Raw genomic sequence first — 15,725 nt, forward strand, 5'->3', positions numbered from 1 at the left:
TAGTTAGTGGGAGACCAACCAGGATAGCACTGGAATAGTTAGATCTGGAAGTAACAAAGGCATGGGTGAGGGTTTTAATAGAAGGGTTGAGGCAGGGTCAAGATGGACAATGTTACGGAGGTGGAAGTATGCCGCCATGGTGATGGAGAGGATATGGGGTCAGAAGCTCAGCTCAGGGTCAAATGGGACGCCGAAGTTGCGAAGAGTTTGGTTCAGCCTCAGACAGTGGCCAGGGAGAGGGCTCTTATTTTCAGCATCTTTGAGAGGTAATAAAAACCTCAGAGCGGCTTTCATTATTCGTTTTTCTGGCACCGAGACATTGGACGATGCACAGCTGAAGAGGGAATCTGGAAGGTATTAATTAAAAGGGTCAAGGAACAATTCTCCCAGTCGATTCTCATCAGCACCAGCGGGATCTTGTGGATGCCAAATGTATCCTGATCACAGTTACAGAGAGGTGAGGAGCTGGTGCTGAAGCTCTCCACCTCCTTGGAGAAGAGGTAGGTGCCTGGTAATGTTAATCAAGGCCAGAGTCTCAGACTAGTTTTGAGTGCTTAAGGGTCATAGATAAATTTTCCAAATTTCTTTCCCCTAATTGGCCTCGGGTCTTCTGTTTTTTCGTCTCTCCCATGAGATGACATGGCTTCAGATGGGGTGGATAGTGTATGTATTGTGCTGCTTTGGCAATCACAAGAACATAAGAAATAGGAGCAGGAGTTGGCCATTTGGCCCTTCGAGCCTGCTCTGCCATTCAATGAGATCATGCTAATCTTCTGCCTCAACTCCATTCACCGGCCCTATCGCCATATCCCTTGATGCCTTTACTGGTCAGAAATCTAGTGACTTCTGTTTTGAATATACCCAATGACTGAGCCTCTACAGCCCTCTGGGGTAGAGAAGTCCAAAGATCCACCACCCTCTGAAGAAATTTCTTCTCATCTCAATCCTGAAAGGCCTACCCTTTATCCTGAGGCTGTAGCCCCTGGTTCTAGACTCCCCAGCCAAGGGAAACATTCTCCCAGCATCCATCCTATCAAGCCCTGCAATAATTTTGTATGCTTCAATGAGATCCCCTCTCATTCTTCTGAATTCAAGAGAATACAGGCCTAGTTTACTCAATCTTTTCTCATACAACAGTCCCACCATCCCAGGAATCAATCTCGTGAACCTTTGTGCACTCCCTCTATGGTAAGTATATCCTTCCTTAGGTAAGGAGACCAAAATTGTACACAGTACACCAGGTGTGGTCTCACCAAGGCCCTATATAATTTACTCCTATACTCAAATCCTCTTGTAATGAAGGCCAGCATACCATTTGCCTTCCTAATGGCTTGCTGCACCTGCACATTCACTTTCAGTGACTCATGTACAAGGACACCCAGGACCCTTTGTTTGAGCATCTGCATTCCCCAATCTTTCACCATTTAGGAAATACTCTGCCTTTCTGTTTTTTCTACCAAAGTGGATAACTTCACATTTAACCACATTATATTCCATCTGCCATGTTCTCCCCCACTCACTGAGCCTGTCGAGATCCTCTTGAAGCCTCTTCACATCCTCTTCGCAACTGACACTGCCACCTAGCTTTGTATCATCAGCAAATTTGGAAATGTCACATTTAGTCCCCACATCCAAATCATTGATACTGTGAATAGCTGGGGTCCAAGCACTGATCCTTGCAGTACCCCACTAGTCACAGCCTGCCATCCTGAAAAAAATCCGTTTATCCCTACTCTTTTTCTGTCTGTTAACCAATTCTCAATCCATGCCAGTATATTACCCCCCAATTCCATGTGCCCTAATTTTGTTCACCAACCTCTTGTGTGGGACCTTATCAAAGGCCTTCTGAAAATCCAGATGCACCACACCTACCGGTTCCCTTTTGTCTACTCCACTAGTTACATCCTCAAAGAACTCCAATAGGTTTGTCAAACAGGATTTCCCTTTCATAAATCCATGTTGACACTGCCCAATCTTACTATTAGTTTCTAAGTGCCCAGTTATTGCATCCTTTATAATAGATTCCAGCATTTTCCCAACTACTTGATATGAGGCTAACGGGTCTGTAGTTCCCTGTTTTCTCTCTCCCTCCTTTCTTAAATAGCGGGGTTACATTTGCTATCCTCCAATCTGCAGGAACCGTTCCAGAATCTATAGAATTTTGGAAGATGACAATCAATGCGTCCACTATCCCAATGGCCACCTCTTTCAAAACCCTAGGATGTAGGTCATCCGGTCCTTGGGATTTATCGGCTTTTAGTCCCATTAATTTTGCTAGTACTGTTTTTTCACTAATAATAATTTCTTTAAGTTACTTATTCTCATCACACCCTTGGTTTTCTTGTATTTCTGGGAGGTTTTTGTGTCTTCCTCCGTGAAGACAGAAACAAAGTATTTATTTAATTTACCAGCCATTTCCTCATTCCCCATTATAAATTCTCCCATCTCTGACTATAAAGGACCGACATTTACCTTCGCCAGTCTTTTCCTTTTCACTTACCTATAGAAGCTTTTACAATTTGTTTTTATATTTTTCGCTAGTTTGTGCTCCTATTCCATTTTCCCTTTATCAATTTCTTGGTCCCCCTTGCTGATTTCTAAAAAGATCCCAATCCTCAGGCTGACCGCTTTTTCTGGCAACTTTATAAGCTTCCACCTTTGACTTAATACTAGCTTTAATTTCTTTTGTTAGTCATGGTTGGATCATTTTTCCTTTTGGGTTTTTATGCCCTAGAGGAATATATGTTTGTTGCAAATTATGCATTATTTCCTTGAATGTTAGCCATTGTATGTCCACCTTCAGACCTTTTAGTGTAGTCTCCCAATCTACCATGGCCAACTTGTCCCTCATACTCTTATAGTTTCCTCTGTTTAGATTGAAGACCTTGGTTTCAGATTGGACTACATCACTCTCAAACTTAATGTAAAATCCAATCATATTATGGTCACTTGACCCTAAAGGCCCCTTTACCACAAGATTACACAGTACCAGATCCAGAATAGCCTGTTCCCTGGTTGGTGCCTCCACATACTGATCCAGGAAACCATCTCATATGCATTCTAAGAATTCGTCCTCCTCACCATTAGTGGTAATTTGATTTACCCAGTCAATATGTAGATTAAAGTCCATGAATACCGTATTGCCCTTGTTACATGCACTTCTAATTTCTTGATTGATACTGTGCCCTACATTACCACTACTGGCTGATCATGGCTGATCATCATCCTCATCTCCACTTTCCTGCACTATCCCCATATCCCTCGATTCCCTTAATATTCAAAAATCTGTCAAGTTCTGTCTTGAATATGCTGAACGACTGAGCCTCCACAGCCCTCTGGGGTAGAGAATTCCAAAGATTCACCGCCCTCTGAGTGAAGAAATTTCTCCTCATCTCAGTCCTAAATGGCCGACCCCTTATTCCGAGATTGTGACCCCTGGTTCTAGAGTCCCCAGCCAGGGGAAACATCTTCCCTGCATCTACCCTGTCAAGCCCTGTAAGAATTTTGTATGTTTCAATGAGATCATCTCTCATTCTTCTAAACTGTAGAGAATATAGGCCTAGTCTACTCAATCTCTCCTCATAGGACAATCCTCCCATCCCAGGAACCAGTCTGGTGAACTTTCGTTGCACGCCCTCTATGGCAGGTATATCCTTCCTTAGGTAAAGAGACCAAAACTGTACACATTACTCCAGGTGTGGTCTCACCAGGGCCCTATATAATTGCAGTAAGACGTCTTTACTCTTATACTCAAATCCTCTTGTAATAAAGGCCAACATACCATTTGCTTTCCTAATTGTTTGCTGTAACTGCATGTTAACTTTCAGTGATTCGTGTACAAGGACACCCAGGTCCCTCTGAACACCTGTATGGGACAGGTTGGATGAACCAGTATGTCTTTTCGTATCCATCATTTTTCATATGTTTGTATATAGTGGAACCATCACTCAATGGAGTATGTCAATACTGTGGCAATGCATCCACCCGTTTCATGGCGTGTTATTCTGCTCACCTTACCACTCATGAGGAGTTCACGTTATCTGCGTGGCCTCAAGCCTACCCTTGTCAGTTGTTTAATGACTGATGGGTGCCTATCTTTCCTCGAGAGGAATGTAAGTGGAGTCTCTGAAGTTGAGTTGGCTCAAGAGATGAAAGATAGAAAGTGAGTTAACTTTTGTGGCAGACGTGGTAATCCAATAGATTAGCACGCAGGTCCTCAGAGAATTGTTGATGACTGACCAGCTAGCATGACATGGAGGGTAGACCCATCAACTAAGGGGGGGGGGGGGTGCGGGGAGAGCAAAGTACGACTATTCCCATTCAGTTCTAAATAATTCTGCAACCGAGCCGAGAAGTTGAGAGGCACTTTCATTTCTCTCAATGATAGCAAAGTCCCAGTGCAGGCCAGGTGCATGGCGCAAGATATCAGTCCAAACAGTTCTTCGTCATGACTCAGAGCTCAGATGCAGCAGAGGAGGTTCTTTCAGCCCATATGCAAGGTCCAGAACCAAGGAAAGGTGGATTTGTGGTACAAGAGAAACAGTTGTAGGGAGGGAACACCCTTGGGGGCCTTGTATTGGGTCAGTCACTTTGCTTCTTCATAAGGACAAGGACCAGGATTAAGTAGTTTCTGGCAAGTAAGCCTGGTACATGACACTGGACTTGGATACCTAGAAAACACAGTTGGCTAGAATGTCAGAAGCTGTTCGCCACAGGTCTTTTCATAAGGCTGAGAGCAGAAGGCTGTTGAGTAACTGATGAGAAAAGCCTGGCATGACAGTTACTGAAAGGTATTAGCTGGAGGCTGGGTACAAGACCACATCTGCTCATATATCCAGGGTTTAGTGCCGAGTAAGATTGGGTTGCAGATAGGCAAGCAGTTGTTCCTGAAGCTCCAGACCTCCCGCTGATTGAACAGTCATTCAATGGGGTATATTTGTTTATGCTGTGACACATGGATGGTGACAATGCACTCACGAGGAAATCATGGTCGCTGCTGTCCTCTTAGCAAGGGCTCAAGCCCACTCCTACCAGTTCTCCAATGACTAACACTATCCTCCGTGAGAGGAGGCTAAGTGAGGTCTGTTTGGAGCCGAGTTGGCTGAGATGACATACTAGCAATGGAAAATAGGAAGTTAATCAACCCTCTAGGATAGACTCAATACTCTGATAGCTGAGCCAAACAGATCTGCTAAAAAGGAATTAAATAAATGTGAATACACAAGGGATTAAATGTCATAAAATTACTGTACATATAGATATTGAAAATCAAAGAACACGAATGGCACTTTACGAATGCGTGGAATGCAACTGGGCAGGATTCAAATTTTAATGGTAGATTGATGTCCTGCTGCTTTTTTGCTTTACTGTCTTCAGCTTCCAGCGACTGCAGTTTGCATGCTTGTTTACTTGTGGTTATTTACCTTTCCTCAGGTGGTGATTAAATAAATTAGGAAAAATCCACAGCAATGTAAATTGCATATGATCCATTGGAAGGATTTATATGCCAAATGAGCCTAATTCATTCCATACATGACGATCTTAAGACACTTCCCCTTTGTGATTATGTTTTCAATGTAGCAACATGAAGCATTATTGAGTTACTATTGCAGTCGGACAGTTGCAAGTTGTTGCAACAATACTGGTTACCCACACAAGGTATCACAATCCCTTTAAAATACATGATTAACATTCATTCAATCATAAAATACTGGACAATATCCCACTTATCAAAGGCAATATACAGATGAAGAAAGACTTGCATCATTTATATAGCATCTTTCATGATCTCAGAACATCCCAAAGCACTTTACAGCCAATTAAGTACTTTTTTTTTTAAGTGTAGTCACCGTTACAATGTAGGAAATGTGGCAGCCAATTTGTGCACAAACGGCAATGTGATAATGACCAGATAATCTGTTTTTAGGTGTTGCTTGAGGGATTGCTGATTGGTCAGGACAACAGGGAGAACCCCCCTGCTCCTCTTCGAAATAGTGCCATGGGATCTTTAAAGTCCACCCGAGTGGGTGCAGGGGGCCTCAATTTAACATCTCATCTGAAAGACGGCACCTCTGACAGTGCAGCACTCCCTCAGTACTACACTGGAGTGTCAAGCTACATTTTTATGCTCAAGACCTTGGAGTAGGAGTTGAACCCATAACCTTCTGACTCAGAGGTGATAGCCGTAGCTCATTGGTAGCACGAACACCTAAATAAAAAGCAAGTGCCCCCAGAAGCCTAATGCAACACACAGGCCAAGAAAGTCCCAAGTTTGATTCCTGGTCTATGCAGAGTTATCAACCAGGGCAATAATTGGGTCCCTACAATTGACCTCAGGGATGGGAAAAAGACAGCCAGGTTCCTACTCCTGATTGCAGTCCAGTGACTCCTGATGGAAAATGCACAGTGGGTGCTGGCTATGATGCCCTCAGTAGTTTGAGTATCCTGCTGACTCTTACTGTCTAGGCTCACAAATGAAGGGTGGCTACCTGGCCAAGGTACTGGACAGCTGTTAGTGCCATGAAACCATACCCCAGCAACAAACACCACCTAGGGACAAGAGGGGGAGAAAGCTGATTCAAATGAGGCAAATTTATTTTTTAATGAATTACTTTCCTTCACCAGGAAAAGAAACGCAGATGTTTAAATGAGTTGATGTCATTATTGTCATGAAAACTCCTTTCGGTGATGACGGAATAATGTTGCAGTAGATCCCTGGCGACAGGGACAAATTTTCTAAAACAGCTAAAATGTTGGAAATGTAGCCCCACGGTGTTCGGGATTGTTTCACCCGAGTGATATTTGACTTCCTTATGGTCTAGCAGCCTATCCTGGGTCACTATTTGAACACATTTAATAATCTGTTCAGCCAGCAAACTGCAATTTGCCAGTTCTGCCTTTCATGTTGGTAGTGGGAATGACTTGTGCCCCGTGTTTGTTTACAAAGAATATTTCTGATACTACATGGAAGATCTGTATTCCCTTAAGTAAGCTACCAGTGGCTCAGAGGCCATCCTCAAAAATGCACAATGTAACTGTGATTGCACTTCTTGTGTATTTCTTTAAAACAATATACTTGGTTTGCAATAATTAAGGTTCCATTCACACGGTTATTCATGAAGAAACTACTGAGGCTTCATAGTCTGACTGGAAATCCAGTCCCTGCTGCTCCACTCAAGCTGGCCACTAGGGGCAATGGAAAAGCAGGCCAGCGACAGCCCTCCACCAAGTTGCCCCTCTTTCCTGAGTCCCTTCCCGTGGGGACATGACAGAGACTGGCAACTCAGTAGAGTAGGATGATCAATCCTACATGCCACAACACTGCCTAATGTGTTACTGTTCCAATCTTCTGCAGCATCACTCCATAAAACACCTACATTTTCAGTTGTCTTCCAATAATTGTTAAATTTTCACCAACTTCTTGACTCACTGTAATCCAGTCTATGACCTGGATTTTCCCCCAAATCAGGTGGCATAGCAGAGGAAAAGGGGAAATATTGTGTAGGGAGGTCTATCGCCACACTCCCACTCCCCCCTCCCCCTCCCCCTGCAGGAAAGTGTGCCAGCTGTCCCTTCACTGCCAGACCACATGTAAATGACAGCAGTGAGGCAGAGCCAGGCAAGCCACCTGCTCTCCCTAATTTCCCCGGCTACTACAGGTGACTCCAGGGACTGCCTGCAGAGTGTCCAGTAATGGGCACCTCTCCGGCCCCAGAAATTTACCTGGTTTTAGGTCTCGGCCCGGTCTGCGGGTCTAAAAGAAAACGGAGGTCGACCAGTGGGGTTCTTTAAAGTGGCTCCCGTCCCTTCAGATGGCCCACTGTAGCATCCCCGCCCCCCAAATCGCATTCTTGTCCTGATTGGCATTGGGGGGCTACCCGTTTCTGGTGGGATCCTGCCAGGAACCCACTATGGGGTCACGGCAGGGTCGAATGTTCCGCTTTGTCCCTTCTGGAGCTGGTTGAGGAAAATTCAGCTCCAAGTGCCTGGAATGATTCAATGAGATTATTTTTGAATGCCAACTCCTACATCCAAAATGTTAATTCTTGAAGCTTTACTGTCTTTGAGATCCAGACTGAAGTTTGTATTCATTTGAGACGGGCTCTAATGTGATGGAATGTACCTCACCTTTGATTTTTTTTTTTTAAGCTGCAGTAAATGGAAATGGTTTTGTCGAGTAATATTTCTGATGCAATTAGGAATTGATATGGTCAAGCTTGATATCCAAGAGTCTGCCATAATCCACATCTCCATGGCAAAGAATGAAGGGAGATTTTTTTCCATGAAGACCATCTAATTCTTTAAGGTAATAGTCAGGTAGCAATTCAACAAGTGAAGGAAAAGTAAAGCTCTCATTCAGTTGTGTAGCCAACTAGTATTCAATTTATAGCAGCAAGTGACTGCATCATCGGGCTCCTGTTTTTCAATATAAAAGTGACAGCATTTTCAAAAGTAGGAGGCCCCAGATGTGGCTTAAACTTAATTTTCCTACTGCTATAAATTCTGTATTCATGCAGGTTTTTTAAAAAAAAATGATTGCATATCTTTACCCCACAATATTTCACTGAAATAGGGAGACACCACAGCAGTAAGCATGGGTAAAACCACAACATAATCGATACACCAGAGATGGGGCAGGGAGGCAGGAGAGATTCTGGCACTCAGGCTGGCACGAGCTATATTTCTTGGCCCCTACTTTCAGTCTCTTACTGCTAAATTCATTCTGTGCTATAAACAGAATGAATTTACAAGCCCCAGTATGCATGAGCTGCCTTTGAAATTGGCTGTACCATAAATCTGGTACTAAGTACAATAATCATTTCATTCGCCAAGGGCAACAGCAACTACATGATCCTCTGCAGGAAGCCAGTCCAAGCAGTGGCTTTGCCATTCCAGCTGCTGAGAGGGAAAACATAGATCCCCTTTGATGGTCTAATTAGCTGAGCTTCTCATCAGGGACTGAAGGGAAAATATACTCTCTTCTATTGAGTGAAAATGTAATTACCAGGGGCGATACTGGAAACCTGATGTAACTGTAATACACTTTGTGCCAAAACTGCACTTATTATTTTATCCTCATGAGATAGTGGATCAGGTAATATCCTTTAGTCAAACGCTTTGCTTGAGGAGGTGATGAGCCAGCCATTTGTAACTCTGCTGGAAAGCACTGACAAATTACAGGACCATTATTTCCCTTTTATTACATTCTTCAAACAGATTATTTGACTGGAATCTTTTCTGCTCCTATCTTGCCACAGAAGCGCTCAAAGCTTTCAATGCCGGTGGGCACTGCAGGACATCGTCTCATCAAATGATGAGAACAGAATCACTAATATTTATTTGCAGTTTATAGTTGACTGGGCCACTTGTTCTGGTTTATTGCTTTCTTCCTCCAGGTGGGAGCAGGCATTGTAGTGATATTTGACACTGGGCTCATGCGCAATATCACCGACAGGCACAGCAAAAAATAGAGCCTAGCTGCAGAGGTAACTGTTTGGGAAATGATATCCTCCTTTGAAGGAATACTCCACAAACAAGTCCCACAGTAACATCATTGCATACTTGCTCAAAAGCAGACCTCCCCCCATTTCACTTATGGCAGTAGTCACTGGTGTTGAATTTCCACATGGGTTCTCCCAACTATCTGCCCTACCTTCAATGGCAGATCCACAGAAACCCCGGAGAAATGGCGTTTTAACCATTTCTTTGGGGCTTCTGCGGATCATCTTCCAAAGTTACACTGAACTCCCTGCAGAAATTAAACCCTCATTTCTATGCCATAATCCATAAGTCTTACTCATTTGGAACCAAAGTCTTAATTCATTTGGAATGGAAGTCAGTCATTTTGATTATAAAACATTTTTGACCTTTCTCGCGGTTACCAATTCTATGTATTTAAATTTGTTTGCAATCTTCCCAAGTCTTTGATCATAAATCTAACTTGTAACATTCTGATGGTGTTAATATCTCTGCAATAGCAAAGCTGTGCTCTGTAACAGGAGATGGCCCTGAAATTGATGCTCTGGGATATTGGCATACAAATGTTTGTCGTCTTAATTTCCTCAGTATGCTATTTCAGAGGAGGAATTGAACCATTTATTTTAAAACAGAATTAATGCCTCTACTCAAACAGGAGAGAAAATGTAGACAAATGCACAGAATGTTCAGCATCAATATCCTACTGCAAAATTTCAAGGCTGATTTTTACCATAGCTAATCTTGTCCCCATGCATTCAACAGATGTTATTTTTTAAGTTAAATGGACAAGTACTTGAGAGCAAGCCCATTTTAATAGTCTTCCTGGGAAAGGGGAATTTTTGTGAAACTTCCACGTGTAAAGGTTAGTGGATAAAAAAAATCCTTAATGCCAACTTCAAAATGATTGAGATCTGAAGAGATTGGCTCACTAAAAGCATTTAAACAGTAATTAGGACTACTCAGGATTCGACAAGCAATGGGGAAATAGGGGATTAGGGTGGGAAAAAATGGTCAGAAAGGGCCCCAAAAATGAACCAGGATGAGAATGCAAGTCTGAATAGTCTTTGCTATTCCTTAGATTCTGTATTTTTTTTTTTTTTTTTTTTTTTTAAATGGTCAAGTTCCAGCTTCAGGCACTTATACCAAAACATGGTCATGAAAACAACAACTTGCATTTATATAGCATCTTTAATGTAGCAAAATGTCCCAATGCTCTCACACAGCAGTATTATCTAACAAAATCTGGCACTGAGCCACAGTTGACCAAAAAACTTGGTCAATATAGGAAGGTTTAAAGGAGCGTCTTAAAGGACGAGATGTAGAGAGTAGAGGCTGAGGGAGGGAATTCCAGAGCTTAGGGCCTAGGCAGCTGAAAGCATGACTGCCAATGGTGGAGGCAATTGAAATCGGGGATTCGCAAGAAGCCAGAATTGGAGGAGAGCAAAGATCTCAGAGGGTTGTGGGGTTAGAGGAGGTTACAGAGATAGGGAGGCGAGGCCATGGAGGGTTTGAAAACAAGGATGAGAATTTTAAAATCGAGGCGTTGCCAGACTGGGGGCTAATGTGGGTCAGCGAGCACAGGGGTGATGGATGAATGGGACTTGGTGCGAGTTAGGACTCAGGCAGCAGAGTTTTAAATGAGTCAAGTTTATGGAAGGTGGAAGATAAGAGGTGACCAGGAAAGCAATGGAAGTGTCAAGTCTAGAGGTAACAAAGGCATGGATGAGAGTTTCAGCAGCAGATGGGCTGAAGCGGGGCGGAGACAGGTGATGTTACGGAACTGGAAGTAGGCGGTCTTGGTGAAAGAGTGGATATGTACCACAACATACATAGGCAGGGGTTTTCCCGGTTTCCCAATGAAGTTATTTCATAAAGTTATCTAGAATTTCAGGGCCATAATCTCCAATTAAAACAAAATCCTAAATACCTTGATTTTAACATTAATTAGACCCAAATTCAGTTGAAGCCAATCCAATCAAATATTAAATTGGACTCCACTTACCATTAGGCAAGGTATATTAGATAAGTAAGAAATGAAAGAAAAACAAACTACACCCAGGATCTCCAACTCCTATTAATCAGCTATCAAACCTCTTCTCATTTATTTGGTTGAAATAATACATTTGAGGATTTGGTTTGGTGACATTATTAATTGTCAGCTTGGCTTAGATGGTAGAATTCTTGTCTCCAAGTCAGAAGGTTGTGGGTCCCAGCCCCACTCAAGCACATAATCTAGCCTGACACTTCAGTGCAGTACTGAGGGAACATTAGCATTCTCAGAAGTGCCGTCTTTCAAATGCGTTGTGAATTGAGTTTCTGTCTAAATGCAAGATTATGCAGTGCTATTTGAAGAAAAACATGGCATTCTCCTGCCCAACATTCCTCCCACAACCAACAGCAGTAAAAATGACGTAATCATTCATGTAATTTGTAGGATCTTGCTGTGTGCAGATTGACTGGTGCGTTTGCCTACATAATTCAAACATAATTCACTGGTTGTGAAGCATTTTGGGAATTCTCAAGGATGTGATTAGATACTACATAAATGCAAGTCCTTCCTTAATATAATTTCTGGAGCTGTATAGATGTGACCATCCAAGTAATTCGGTCACCTGTATATCACAAGCTAATTGTCATTGGTATGAGCACAGACTAAATAGAGGAGCTTCAATTTCTGTCGAATAATTTAATTGAATATCATTCAAATATAGAAAAGCAAACATTGGGTGAGTCAGAGTGGTTCTAACAAAATAGCACTTACTTGATGAATTTTGTGTCTAGAATGTATTCTTTACTGGAGGGAGTGGTGTTCTCCAGGGGTTGGTTCTAGGACCATTGCTTTTCTTGATATATATTAATGACTTGTATATGGGTGTACAGGGCACAATTTCAAAATTTGCAGATGACACAAAACTTGGAAGTATAGTGAACAGTGAGGAGGAGAATGATAGACTTCAAGAAGACAGACAGGCTGGTGAAATGGGCGGACACGTGGCAGATGAAATTTAACGCAAAAAAGTGTGAAGTGATACATTTTGGTAGAATGAATGAGGTGAGGACATATAAACTAAATGGTACAATCCTCAAGGGGGAGCACAAACAGAGAGACCTAGGGGGTATGTGTGCACAAATCGTTGAAGGTGGCAGGGCAGGTTGAGAAAGCAGTTAAAAAGGCTTACGGGATCCTGGGCTTCATAAATAGAGGTATAGTGTACAAAAGTGTAGAAATTATAATGAACCAGTATAAAACACTGATTCGGCCCCAACTGGAGTACTGTATCCAATTCTAGGCACCACACTTTAGGAAGGATGTGAAGGCCTTAGAGAAGGTGCAGAAAAGGTTGAAGAGAATGATTCCAGGAATGAGGGACTTCAGTTACGTTGATAGACTGGAGAAGCTGGGGTTGTTCTCCTTGGAGCAGAGAAGATTGAGAGGAGATTTGATAGAGGTGTTCAAAATCATGAGGGGTCTGGACAGAGTAGATAGAGGGAAACTGTTCCCATAGGCGGAAGGGTCGAGAACCAGAGGACACAGATTTAAGGTGATTGGCAAATGAACCAATAAGAAAAAACTTTTTTACGCAGCGAGTAGTTAAGATCTGGAATGCACTGCCTGAAAGGGTGGTAGAGGCAGATTCAATCACGGCTTTCAAAAAGGAGTTGAATAAGTATCTGAAGGAAAGAAATTTGCAGGGCTATGGGGAAAGGGCAGGGGAGTGGGACTAGCATCAAGTGCTCTTGCAGAGAGCTGGCATGGGCTCGACGGGCTGAATGGCCTTCTTCCGTGCTGTAACCATGCTATGATTTAGGAAACAGAAGGTATTTTGTCTCATCATGTTTACCTGCTATTAACTACTGATGGATCAGCAGAACATGCAACTTACCAGCTGCACTATTGGGTCTGTACACTGGATGGCTCTCTCTGATTTGGCCTTCTGCAGTCACCATCACAAAATACACTTCCCCAGGCTCTGGAACATATGGCTTACATCAGTAAATTGTCAAAACTTCAGGAAGTTAATAAGTCTGATTTAACAGCCACATTATTTCAATTAGAATGCTAATAAAGCTTAAAGATCTGAGGAATTTTAATTACATATGGCTGCCCTCTTGACTTCACATCACAAAGATGCCAGTGACCCGCTTACCTACGTCCTCCAATATACAAGACTGTTTGTCTTTCCCCACTTTGATGTACTTGAGGCTTTCCAGTGTTTTACCATAGCCAATATTGTAGTGATCCACAGGTCTCTTAGATACATCTTGGGGTGGCTCCCAAAGGACTTTCAGTCCCATTTCATGAGGCAGAACCTTTACATTCTTCAGCGTCATGGTGGAACCAACTGTAAAGGTACAAGATCAACAACTTCCGTCAGCTTTTACAGAGCAAAATTCATAACATCTTGGCAAAAATGATTTTGAATTGTTGTCCATCGGTTTGAGAATTCTATGTTTTCCTACACGCATCAGGTCTGTAGTTAATTGGCCTAAATTTGCTGAACATGTGCACCATAGTAATGTCACATCTACAGCATAAGCCACTATTGTGGTGCAGAAATTCCAGGAAATTATGGCGTGACTGACTTATGCCATGCCGTAATTTGTTGGGACTTTTGTGCTGCTGCACATGGAACCTCACCGAACAAGTTTAACATCTAATTATCATAGCTTCATCCCATTAAAATCAATGGCAAGATTGGGTTCGCTGAATTAATGCCACAGCCACTTAGAACATTACAGAATGGCGCTGGTCAGCTCAGTGTGCTTGGTATAATCACAGGAATAGGAAAAATCAAAAACATTTTGGTTGAGAAATGTAGATGATTGAATTAACTGCTCAAATGATAAGTCCATACTTTGCGATCTACTGAATTGTATTAAATAAACTGCTGAAAAGTCACAAACTGTACCATTAATGCAGTGTGCCATTAATGCATTGGCCCAGAAATTCGGGTCTCCACGGGCGAGTACGCACGGGGTACTCACCCGTAAGCCCAATGGAAGTGCCAGTTTCCTGCATGCACTGCACATGCGTGGGAAACCGGCACTTCCGTTCCCCTGAAAGAAGGGGTTCAGAGGTCGAACGCATGCGCAGGAGAGGATGCGCGTGCGCATCAAACTTACCCTCCCGGAAAAACCTGCAAAAAAAAGTCTCCAGAAGTTACACATATAAAAAGCAGTCGCAAGGCCTGCTTTTTACAAGGTAAGTGGTGAATTAATTAAAATTAAAACATTTTTTCCACAGGTTTATTATTTTTAAATACTTTAAAAAGGCAAGTTTATTTTTAGCCCCATTAGAAAATAAAATTATTTTTTTCAAAAATTTAAATTGTTTAAAATAGTTTATTTAAAAAATGTGATGTTTTTTAAAAATTTATTTGAAGATTTAGTGATGTTTTGGGGCTTATGGTATTTATAAGTTTGACAGCCCTTCCTGTCAAACTTATGAATGAAGCATTCCCTGCTCCGATTGGCTCCCCACATGATCCCAGGGGACGCATCGAACTAACTGCGCCCCGGGATACGCAAGCACTGCGCGCCGGCAGTTGGAGGCGGCCCAGGATCACAATTCCTCGGGGGCCCACAGCTCAACGGCCGGCGCGCAAGGTAAGTGCAGGTCGGGGGCTTACACCCGCGGGAAGCCCCCAACCCGAATTTCTGGGCCATGATGTCAAAAACTGCCCCAATAATAGTGCCATTAATTTTTCTTCAATATGCCATTAATGCCACACAATGTGCCATTAACTTAGTGTGCCATTAATACAGCACGCCACTGTATTCAATTGACTTATTCTGACATTTTAAAAATAATTTGATGTAATTTATCCAATGATGCATTTTGACGTGAGCTCCTCAGTTTTGATGGTTCCAAATTGTACAAATTTGCACGTACAGAAATAGTGACAGACATGACAGTGGGCTTGGAGCTGGAACAGATTGAAAATGGAGCACAGAATTTTTCATGTTTATGTGAAGCAGGGATCATTCTACCAGTGTCAGTGTCAATCATCAAAAATTAAAAGGACAATTTTTATTTGGTGATAGAGCTGTTTGTTGGAGTATGGATTTCCACAAATTCTACATCCAGTTTGTAGCACTCAAATGTAAATGTAATCAATTAATTTTTTTTTATATAAAGTGTTTTGAGGTATCCTGAGAATTTGCCAAGTGCTACATAAATGCAAGTTCTTTCTTCCTTTCCTAATACTAACAGCTTTGCCATGATGTTATTTATGGTGAGTCGGAGG

General features: G+C 42.4%; 1 protein-coding gene across 2 annotated transcripts in view; it reads right to left on the minus strand.

The window, feature by feature from the left end:
* fndc1 (fibronectin type III domain containing 1) overlaps window positions 1–15,725 on the minus strand; it is a 297,076-nt gene that overhangs the window by 209,526 nt on the left and 71,825 nt on the right. The window contains exons 2-3 of one of the 2 annotated variants that reach the window (XM_085981526.1): window positions 13,626–13,820; window positions 13,362–13,448 (exon numbers count right to left, since the gene is read on the minus strand). The exons of the other annotated variant lie outside the window; for it this stretch is intronic. Of the exons in view, the coding sequence (XP_085837652.1) occupies window positions 13,362–13,448; window positions 13,626–13,820 (282 nt within the window). The remainder of the gene's footprint in view (window positions 1–13,361; window positions 13,449–13,625; window positions 13,821–15,725) is intronic. 2 annotated transcript variants of the gene reach the window in all.

This window comes from Somniosus microcephalus, chromosome 3, assembly GCF_052327205.1.
Source record: "Somniosus microcephalus isolate GS21.2 chromosome 3, FLI_Smic_1.0, whole genome shotgun sequence".
NCBI classification, from domain to species: domain Eukaryota; kingdom Metazoa; phylum Chordata; class Chondrichthyes; order Squaliformes; family Somniosidae; genus Somniosus; species Somniosus microcephalus.